This window comes from Schistocerca gregaria, chromosome 2 (genome assembly GCF_023897955.1).
Source record: "Schistocerca gregaria isolate iqSchGreg1 chromosome 2, iqSchGreg1.2, whole genome shotgun sequence".
NCBI classification, from domain to species: domain Eukaryota; kingdom Metazoa; phylum Arthropoda; class Insecta; order Orthoptera; family Acrididae; genus Schistocerca; species Schistocerca gregaria.
This window is the reverse complement of record NC_064921.1, coordinates 41435946-41448090: the sequence shown is the minus strand read 5'-3', so window position 1 is coordinate 41448090 and position 12145 is coordinate 41435946. Positions and strand designations below refer to the sequence as shown.

Sequence of the window (12145 nt, the reverse complement as noted above, 5' to 3'; positions counted from 1 at the left end):
GTGCAGGTGGGTAATAAATATTACACAGGCTAATGTGGGCTGAAACTTTTAAGATCTATTATAAAGAACACTGTGAGCATGATAACAGAACAGCATTTAGAATATACATAAAGAACAACAAACATGAACTGCAAAGAGCAAGCTAATGAATGGTAATAACGTACACAGTCCCAAAGAGTTCTAATCTGAATGTTCTAGAATAACTTGAGAGTTAAACTCACTGGATAAAAATCTGGGAGAACTGTTCAATGAACAAAATGATTCTGCACGTAGTAAATATTATGAAATTTTGAAAGATCAACGTATGTTTTGCCATAGGTAGAGAACGCTTCATCATACATCTGCTGTGGTGGTTCACCACGCATTGGCAGAGTTTAATTTGACATGATGGTGCTACTTTCAGCCTGGCTCTTACAGAGTTCCATTTATGCAGGTTAGTAGAAAAGGAAAAAGAGGGTACACATCTAAATTGTTTAACTAGGCTATCTCCCTTTATGAAAATATATTTGTTAATCTAGGAAATCCTCTGTAATGCTTTATGTTTAATGCTCTTAAATTTTTTATGTATAAATTATTTCAGGACTGCAGTTTTAAATCCATCAGTAACACTACACGCTTTTGACACCAATCAAATTTCTTTTAAAATTTCAATATAAAGAATTAGCATAGTATATGGCTTTAATACCTTACAATAAAACTGATAGTTCTGTTAAAACTAAATACTCTGCAAATACAATGAATATATTATAATTACAAAGAATTTTTTTAGTTCTGTAATATTGCAAACATAGGATCAGAACCCATACTATTTAACAGATCTTGATGGGTGACGCTGCCTCATATTAGGCAGTTTGAAATAATGAAAACAGAAATTGGCTGATGGAAAATAAGCCTATTTCAATTTTATTTTCATAAAACAAGCTTTCTGTAAGCTACATTTCCATTAATCACAGTTGAAACAAGCAAAATATGCTTACACACAATGTTTTTGTTGTGTGCTATTTATCTAATTCTTTAAGGCTATGGATTGTAAAAGCTATCAATACAAAAATTCTATTATATTTTGTTGACTTAAGATATCATAAAGTTGTGAAATATCTTTTTGACCAACAAAATATTCCTATATCTTTTACAGCAATACAGTGACACACAGTGATGAAATAAAGCTGGAATGAAGCTCAACCTGCTTACTCTTAGTAATAAACATGAGGATTACCCTGTTAGATGCATTGAGCACTTCCAATTATGCTTTTACAGCAACACAATTTTGGGTCACGACACATCAAAGAAATCTATTAAGAGTGGTAAAGATGTAAAATTACAAACTATAACATATTACTTAGCAGAAGAAGGAAAGATTATTGCCATTTAAAGGCCCATCAACAAGAAGGTCACTAGAGACAGAGCACAAACACAAACCATGAGGCAGGATGCATTGTAGCCTTCATTTTAAATGATTTAGGGAAACCATACTAAACCTAAATATGAATAGAGAGACAATAATTTGAATTTTGGTCCATCCAAATAGAACAACTATGCCTTTAACACACATAATTCTAAGTTGAAAGGAAGATTCACTTTACACGGCCTCAAGTATTCTGCAGATGAAACAAAAGGCAAAGTGGATAAAAAAAATTGTCAATGTCATACGACATTGAGGGTGGGAGGTGCGGGGGTTCAACTGCCAGTTGTAAAGCATGTTCTTCCTCTGCACACATTGGCTTTCCTTGTGGATATGTGAGAGATGTGTCACATGTATTTGTAAAGTGTAGGTGAGTGTTTAGGATGCAGCGACAGTACAGTGTTATGTTTGAGTTGTGTGCTGACGGTGAGAGAAGGGAGGGTGAAACCTGGTGCCCACAGGTGCCCTGGTGCTACTGAATAGCACCGAGACAGCTGCTGATGGATGAATCACTGTCAATAGTGTCACATGCCCTGACTTTGTGAGGTACAACAGAGAGGTCTGAAATTAAATCCACAACATTGGCTCAAAGATTGTTGATCAGGAACTTCATGATACCACCTCTCATCCCCTTGCTGGCAAAATACTGGCAGTTGCAGTAGATCAAAAATATTTTAAGGGTTCCAGTGCACTGTGAATCACAGACACTGATGAATCCCAGAGAGTTATTTGTAAGAATTATAAAGTTGCTGTTCAACTTCTTTTTTCTTGCAGTTTTAGCAAAATATTAGAAGTATTTTCCAAGACAATTTTTGACTGCTTCTTGACTTCGATTTGCTAGAAATCAGATGCCTGTTAATATATATATATATATATATATATATATATATATATATATATATATATATATATAGACACACACACACACAGAATTTCTAGCTTTCGCAACCGATGGTTGCTTCTTCAGGAAAGAGGGAAGGAGAGGGAAAGATGAAAGGATGTGGGTTTTAAGGGAGAGGGTAAGGAGTCATTCCAATCCCGGGAGCGAAAAGACTTCCCTTAGGGGGAAAAAAGGACAGGTGTACACTCGCACACACACACATATCCATCCGCACATACACAGACACATGTGTGTGTGTGTGTGTGTGTGTGTGTGTGCGTTTTTGTGTGTTTTATTTATTGTGCCTATCTACCGGTGCTTTCCCACTTGGTAAGTCTTGGAATCTTTGTTTTTAATATATTTTTCCCAAGTGGAAGTTTCTTTCTATTTTATATATAACATAATAAATAATTGTGGAAGTTAATTGAGATACAACTTCTGTGTTCTAATTACTCTCAACCTACAAACAACACATATTTTACAATTATTTCTTTTCAAAAAAATTGTCACAGTAATGTAACACTCGTGAAGGCAAATACATAGGACAAACAGGCAGGACATTTTATGTCAGATACAATGAACACATGAGAACCTGGAAGTATGGGATAAACCATTTCACATTTGCAGAACACCTAAGAGAATATAATGACAAACCAGCCACTAGAGAAGAAGACATGAAAATAATTAGAATAAACAATAAAAAAACACCTCCTAATCCTGCAAGAAAACTATCACATACAGAAAACTAAAGCAGAAAGGAAAACCTATTGAATGATCGCGTACCAATTCATTGTTTACACAAATAGATAAAATAATCGAATAACACTCACAAAGAGAATAACTAATATAATAATAATAATAATAATAATAATAATACCACCAAATACCATAATACTATCACCCAACACCCTCTCACTCACTTAACCATTAATCCCTCCATACAATATTGGAACCAAAAGTCAAATCACCTGTCACCAAATATTACAACCACTCTCTAACAGTTATTACATTCATATTCAACACTCTCAACTCAAGCCACCAAAACAACCCCCTCCCCTAGTTCACCCCCCCCCCCCCCCCACACACACAGTTATGAACATCATGAATAGATGGTGGTTTCGAATGTATACTTTGTTAGGTTGACAACATTCAGGTAAACAAACCGAAGAGGAGGAAAAACATAATGAAGCAACAATACTTACATTGTTAAAACCACAGTGTTTGAACAAATAGCTATATCTAATGGCAAAAGAATAATAGAACACCACAAAAAAGAAGAAACAATATGGTGAACAGTGTGAAAATGTTTGAAATTGAAAATTGTGCTTATGTTTCAGAAATAAAATGGTAGTGCAATCTCCAGAACAGATGAGAGAAAATGCAGATCAGAACAAACCGTAAGTATTTACTTATTTACATAAAAAAAACTTGATGTGAACTCTTTGATAATCTAAAAAACAAACTGTATTGTTATAGATGCCTTAGATCAAGAAAAAGGTGAAATGTGTCTGGAAAAAATAATTTAAGTTGCAGCAAGAAAATACAGTTTTATTTACAAAACAAATAGAACACTAGTATCCACATGAAAGACCATTGACAAGATCCAGATTTAGAGTGCTGTAGCTGTTTCCAATGAGAAGTTCTTATACAGCAGGTCACTATCTCTCCACAAGATCGAGCAAATTTGCATCCTGGCTGGCATAAATGCAGTGTAGCACAGGGGTTAGCATTGCTAACTGGTTACTGTGGCTTGTCAGTTGAAAGCCAACCACCAGCAATTATTTCTTACCTAGTGTTTAACATTTCTGGAAGGTTCTTGAAACCTGTTTGTATATGCCAGAATAATCACTTTTGTATAAATAGCTGGATTCCGGAATATTTGATGTTTGTATAAACAGCTATACTCTCCACCCAGGAATATAGTTCTGTCCCATGAAAATAAGGAATGAGCATTCAGTGGTAAGTGATGTATTTCACTCATGACTCTGCTATCAGATTTTGACTTGAGTGTGGTGAGTGTGATTACAAGGTAACATCAATAAATCCTAATACCAGAAGTCCCCCCCCCTCCCCCCTCTTAAACAACAAAACGTTATGCATATTAAGAGAAATGGACATTTGCAGTAGGAGATACTTTCGAGCTAGGATTGCTGAGGGAAGGAGGTCAGTGAATCAGTGGAGCATCTTGTCTCGAGGTCAGAGAATAGGATGTTGGTGATAATGTAACTCACATTCATTAGAAAATGTTAATAGATAGCTGGAGGTGGAATTATCTGTGGATTTGCTCTCTGGAAGTACAGTATACACTCTGGTAACCTAACTACTTACCATGTCGAATACTTCGTTCTTTCCAGGAGTCTTGCTGTACATTGGAACTATGGTGGTGCACAGTTGGAGAAATAGATTTGTCTCTTGATCTCTGACTTCCAACACGCAAAGTAAATGGAGATCCTGCAAGAAAATATTGATAAGTAGATCTTAAATAAATATGGTATTTTGATAACTAAAAAAAGTAATAACTTGCGTTAAGATGAAAGCTTGCAGATGTTCCTCAAGATTGCAGTTTTTCCTTGAATGTGTACTGAATAAGCAATTACAGTCAAATTTTTTGATAGTTATCATGTTTTCTCTTTTAGACAAACTTACATTTTCATTTCAAGTTCTTCAAATTAATAATTAAGACGAAGACTCATTTTCATCCTCACTGCTATAGTAATTATACATGATGGAGCAGAGGAAAATAGTGATTTTTAAACCACTAATACTCAGCAGGGAGTGGGAGTATTGATCTTGGGTGATCTCTTGCAGACAAGGCAGTTTCAGTCACCATGCAGCATAGAGTATTACTTGTTTGGTGTCGACCAGTTTTTTAAGAACAATGATTTGCTGGTCCCAGTTCAACATGTCCAAACTCTGGAGCAATGTAGACAGAGTGAGAAAAGCAGTTTTCATTAGTCTGAAATGATCCATTAGGCAACAGGCTGTAACACTGGGTACGTAAGGTCATTCGCTTCATCACACCTTACATGATGATCTCAAATTTCATTCATACAAAATAATGATCATCCATTTTTTGTGCAACACAAAGAATTTTGTGACATAATGGACATCATTTCTAACAATGATGAACAAGGAAGCCCACATCTATGTGGATGGCTACATTAATGTATAGAACTGGCAATAATGGGCATCAGAAAACCCATGAGAGCTACAATAAAAACCTTTCCAAAGTTCAAAAGTAAAAGTATCACTAACATAGAGACTGTCGATCCCTACTTTTTTTAAGACGGAGGGGGGAAGTGCAATTTATGTGACATCTGCACACTAGATTGAAATCCTGCATGTAGAAATGGAAAGGCATCATGTAAACATCATGGAAATGTGGTTTCAACACTATAGTATCACGGATTACATGGCAAGATCATCCACAGAAGCAGTTCAATGAATGTTTCCTGAACATACCCTTTCATTATTCAATGATATTTCTTAGTCTGCATGCTCTTCCTAAATCTTGATAAAAATTTTAATTGGAAGGTACACATAGATTACTTAGCAAATAAACTGAAAGCTTGGCATTTGCAATGTGCACTTTGTTAGGTGCCACAAACATGGATACCAGAAACATAGTTCATCACTGCTACTTTGAGTCAGTTATTCGTTATGGCATAATCTTCTGGGGAAATTCAGCAAATGTCACTAGGCTCCTGGTATTACAAAAGAAAGTAATTAGAAACATGTTTGTTGCAAAAAAAATGGGAATCATGTCGACCACTGTTAAAAAATCTGTCCCTTCACTATACATATATGAAGTGGTAGTGTTCTTATATAAAAATCAACATACACTAGACACTTTCCATATTGACCACAACTATAGCACTTGCCACAGAGATAATTTCAAACTTCCAACACATTGTTTAAAACGATATGCCCAAAAGTCAGAGTACATGGGGTTAAAAAGTTTCAATAAAATAAAAGGCAGTAATATATTTAAGATGGAGCTTGGTTCACTGAAAAGGTTGCTCTTTACTCTTCTGGTGGAAAAGTGTTTTTATTCTGTCCAAGAATCCATTGAGGACAGCTTCACAGTCTGAACACACGGATTATATTACACATATTATTTTATGTACTTGTGTAGCTGTCACTTAGAAATGTAAGACATAATGTAAACTTTTGTATTTCTCTTAAAAAAGAGAAAAAAGTTTCTTTTTGTAAATCTTAATGTGTCTCCTGTACATCAAATCAAATGAGTTGAAAATTGTATGTAATGAGATGAATAAATCACATATCACATATTGATTTGTCACTTCTTTCTGTAGGGATACCAAAATTGAGAGTGTACGGGAACAACCCAGACACAGACTTGAAAATTCCCATTAATCCAGACACTGAAGCTGCTTTGAGTGAAATGTAGTAGGCAGCTGTGCAAAGCTTTCAGGGAAGGCTCCAGATTTGCATCCAACAAGAAGCACGTCACTTTACTAATGTTATTTTCAAAACCTACTATACGTATGTACTATACGTATTGCAATGTAACAGACTACTGAAGAGTGTGATACCACCCTTATAGTCGCATCTGCCCTTGCAGGGTCAGTGCTCCAATTTCATTTCTATGATTTTTTAATTTAATATTATTGTATTGTATGTAGTATTTAATTTTGCCCAAATCTTTTTTATTATATTATTCTATAACGTGAACTTTATTTGTTTATTTCTGGAGAATATGTTGGCACCAGTGTGAGCCAAAGACAATGAGACCAAATTCAGCATCTAAAGGTAAGGTATTTTAATTAGTTTTAGTATTATGTGATGTATCATTCTTTTGTCTAAATATTAAGCTTAACATCGTCTGTTGAAGATACGGACCACCCAAGCTGGCGGGGTGTCGTCAATTGATCATCATAATCTCAGGGTTTGAAATAGTATTTAAATAAATTGAAAGTTTGTCGCTTGATATTTGATTTTCACCCCGGACGAAAGAGGGTACATTACAATTGGGGGCTCTTGTCCGGGATCCATTGCATTATTGGACTGATACTCGTTTTATGTTAACAGGTATGGACTTATAATGTATTAGAAAGAAGAGGAGAACGATCTAAATGAAAGGAAATATAATCTACTGACAAATGGAAGTAACAACCCAACAAGAATAAGAAAAGTAAATAATAACGGACGTGGGACCACGCGGAAAAATGAGACAAGTACACCTATTAAGTTATTTGTATTGTTGGCATTTTGGGCCTTTTGTCGGAGCAAGAGTTTCTTAATTCGATTAAAAATTACCATGACAGACGAGTTGGAACAAAATCAGCAGGGGGACAAAAAGTCTATCGAAAGTGTACAAGCAAGTGCTAGTACAGAAATGGCAAGTAAAAAATCGAAAGGAAAGGTTGAAGAATTAGATATGTCCGCTATGTTGCAATTACTGTTAACACAGAATGCTGAACAATTCGATACTTTGAACAAAAGGTTTAGTTGTTTGAATAAGCAATGTTCTGAACAATTTAGTTTTTTGAATAATGTAATTACAGAAAACGCGAAAAGTATGGAAAAGAAAGTGTCTGATTTAGAAGAGAAGCTTTTAAAAGAAAATAGCCAATTGGCTATGGAATTCTTTAATGAATGTGAAAATATCAGATCAGAAATGAATGAGATGAAAACCAATTTGGAGGAGGAAACAGATGAAATAGAAGATAGGGTAGACAATGTGGAAGATGAACTCAATAAAGTCGAATTAACAATGAAACGGGAAGTGGAAGAAACCGCGAAGTATTTTGAATCATTTTTGAGTGAGAGAAAAATTAAAGATAGGGAAATGATTACCAGAATTGACTTACATACGAAAAATGTCGATGACAAATTGTCATTGTTCGAAAACAAGGTAACAGAAAAAGTGAAAATTATTGAACATAATGTAGATTCTTGTAACAATGTAATTAAAGACAATGAGCATGAGGTAGTTCGACTACAGAAACAATTAAATGAAATTCGGGATAATTTAGCTATAAAATCAGTAGCGACTTCATTTAACGGATTTTGGCCAGGTACAAACGTGCGTAATTTTCCGGGAGACAGAAAATTACACCCAGTTGATTTCATTATGAACTGTCGTGTCAATTTTTCGTTCAAAATGAGTGACACTGTAAAGATCAAATTTGTTAAAAAGTTCTTAGATAGAGAAGCATTGTCGTGGGCTAATCTAACTGCCAGTTCTGATGTAACCTATAGTCAATTCGAAAAAAGTTTTTTGAACAAATTTTTCTCAGCGTCTGTTCAGGCCAAAATCAAAAGCAATTTTCTTAATGGGTCTAATTATAAAGAATGTGATGGTACAATGAGGGAATTTTGAGAGAAACAGCTAAGAAAGTTGGCACATTTAGACAGACCTCTTGATGAACTAATGCAAATAGACGCTCTTAAAAGGAGGTTACCAAATAGAGTTCAGTGGGACTTGGTATATGGGCCAGATGATTCAGTTGAACAATTTTTGAATTATGTGGAGAAATTGGATCGTACATTAGAAAGAAGCAAAAGATTTAATGGGCATCATTATGAACAAAATCATGGAGGGTGGAACCAAAATTCTAATAATGGGAATAATGGTAGGCGAAATAATCATAATGGGAATAATCAGCAGGATCGTCAAGGTAATTTTCAGGGAGATTTCAATAGAGGAGAGAATAGCAACTGGCGTCAACATGAGAATAAGGGAGGTAATTATTATGGTGGGAACAGAAATAGACAATGGGAAAATCCAGATAGAAGACAAGATGGGAATGGGCAAGGCCGGTTAAACTAAGAGCCGTCCCAATGAGGGCCTGTCAGTTTGGGACGAACAGATATAATGCTAGAAATCAGGCTAAGTGGAATCAGATTAGGTATGGGCAAAATGATTACAGAAAAAGACATAGTAATAACATGACAAGAGCACCGGAAATTGATAAGAGACCATTTGATAAACAGTTGTGGCAGCAAGTCAGTGAGAAGGCTATGAGCACAGATAATTGTAGACACATTAGTAATGAAGAGTCAGATGTTAGTGGGGAGATAATGAATAATTTGTTTAGGCAGGAAGAAAGTGATGTGAGGGGGGATGTGGGTGGTTGTTCCTATGTTAATAATAGTTATGATACCTTCGGAATAAATTCATTAATGTATTCTGATGAAATTGCAGTAAATCGAGACCTGAGTGATGTAAAAACTTCTGTGGGTGAGAATGTCAATCAAGTACTGAATAATAAGGTTGTAGAATTAGAAGAAGTAGAGTGTGATGTTGATGTGAGAAGTCGTGCTGAAGTAGCTAAGGTTAGGGAAGTTGAGTCAAATGGTGAGATGTTAAATGATGCTGAGGAAGAGGCAGTTGATGATAGTGATGATATGGAATATAGAAGTGAGATAAGAGTATTTGTTGTGATTAAGAATGATGCAGATGTAGTTATGAAGGAGGAGGGTAATGGTGTTAGAGAAAATAATCATTCAGTACAAGAGGATCAGGCTGCAGTGACGTGGGTTAATACATCACCAGTAATCGAGGGGATAGACAGGGATGACATTAATATTGTGAATGAAGAGAAGGTAATTATTAACTTAGGAAACCAGGGACAAGAGTTCATTTGTAGATTGTGGGACAGCCTTAATGAGGCTAATAAACATAATATGTTTTGGATACAATTGTTATCCATCTGCGAGCAGGTATATCCTATTTGGTGGGAAAAAGCAAAAACAGGTATAAAATGTAAAGAATTGCCTATGATTACTGATAATAATAATGTGTCTAATTATGTTTGTGTTGAGAATCCTAGTTGGCTTCTGCACAATGTGCAGAATGAAAATAGTTTAGCTTATGTCAAACAAAATGAAGATCTGAATTTTAAAAGCATAGAAGATGACTTGATGCATGAAGATGTTGGTGAGCAGGAGAGTGAAATTGTAGGAAGCCCATACATGCAAATTTGTATTAATGATTGAACAGGTTATTGTTTGACTGATACAGGAAGCCCGATATCAGGAATCAGTGAAAAATTGAGGGATAGGATAAATAAAAACCATGAATTTGCAGAATTACCAGCAGTTGGGGTTAAAATTAGGGGAGCGACAGGAAGATTCAGTAAAACAGTAAAATGTCAAATTCTTTTGTCTTTCAAAGTTGGAGATATGGTCTTTGATCAGGGTTGTCTTGTGATTCCGGACCTGAGTGAGGACATAATTCTAGGTATGGATTGGATAGTAAACGTGGATATGGGATTTAATTGGAAAAACAAAACTGTCAAATTTAGGGAACCAACAGATAAAAATAAGTTGTATACAGAGAGCTTCATTGAGAAGAATAGTAATAGTCATAATCATATCAGGGAGGTGGATTATTTAGATGATGGGAGATGCACTGATCCTTTTGAAAAACAGACTTCTATTGATGACAAAGATTATCAAAGCATAGTAGAAAATAAGATTGCTGAAGCAGAGAGTTTAACTAGGAAACAACAATCTGATCTCATGGAACTTTTATGGGAATATTCTGATGTATTTAGTGACAGACCAGGCAGAGTGAAAGGGTATGAATGTAAACTTGTACTCAAACCACATGATCCAATTTTTATTAAACCTTATGGGATTCCATTAAGCAGGAAGAAAGCTGTAGAGAGGGAGTTGGAAAAGATGCAGACTTGGGGGGTTATTCAGAGGTGTAATAGCGAATATAATAATCCTATCATAGCCATTGCCAAGAAGGATAATAGTGTGAGACTTGTCCTAGATTCTACGTTCCTCAATAAATTATTATGTAGGGAAACTGATCATCCTGAAAACATTGATGAATTACTACACAAGTTTGAACATGTAAAGTTTATGTCTAGCCTCGATCTGACCTCTGGATTTCATCAAATACCATTAGCAAGGGAATCTCAGAAATACACAGCATTCTTATATAATGGAAAATGTTATACCTTTAGTGTAATACCATTTGGTCTGAATGTATCTGTTGCAGAGTTTATCAGAGCTTTAGATTATGTGTTGGGAAAGGAATTGTTACATAAATTAACTATATATGTAGATGATATTTTGGTATCCAGTAAAAGTTGGGAAGAACACATAGGGTTACTTAAGGAAATTTGTGAGGAGTTTAGAAAAGGAGGAATGTCACTGAAGTTATCGAAATGTAAATTTGCAGTGAAGCAATTAAAATTTTTGGGGCACATTATATCTGACAACGGAATTATGCCAGATGATGAGAAAATTGAAGCAATTGCAAAGTTTCCACCACCTAGGAATAAGAAACAGCTAAAGTCATTTCTCGGACTTCGCAGATTCTATAGGAAGTATTGTGCTACTCAGGCTCTTAATGCACCTTGTTTAGGGAATTTGCTTAAAAAGAATACTATATGGGATTGGAATAAAGATTGTCAGATTGCTTTTGAAGAGATTAAACACCAGTTGATAAATAGTAAAATCTTATGTAGGCCAGATTTTGGGTTGCCTTTCTGTATTATGGCTGACAGTAGTAACTAGGGTTTAGGGGCACACCTTTTCCAAGTGAGAAGTCAGAATGGGGTGGAAAAATGTAGATCTATTGCTTTTGCCAGCAGGACATTGCAGAAACACGAGAGGCAGTACGCCATTACAGAAAAGGAACTATTAGCCGTTCATTGGGCTTTCTCCAAATTTAAGAATTATTTATTGGGTCACGAGGTGATAGTCTTTTCAGATCATAAAGCACTACCCTACTTACAACAATGTAAATTATACCATAGTAGAACCACGAGATGGGCACTTTTTCTTCAGCAGTTTAACTACACCATCAAATATATTAAAGGTGATGAACATTGCATAGCAGATGCTCTTTCAAGGTATCCTTTGGGAGAATCTATTGG

At 35.4% G+C, this 12145-nt stretch overlaps 1 protein-coding gene across 1 annotated transcript in view; it reads right to left on the bottom strand.

The window, feature by feature from the left end:
• The window catches only part of LOC126336284 (filamin-A), a 1048954-nt gene that overhangs the window by 474453 nt on the left and 562356 nt on the right, over window positions 1-12145 (bottom strand). The window contains 1 exon segment of the mRNA XM_049999806.1: window positions 4611-4733. Coding sequence (XP_049855763.1) covers window positions 4611-4733 — 123 coding nt within the window.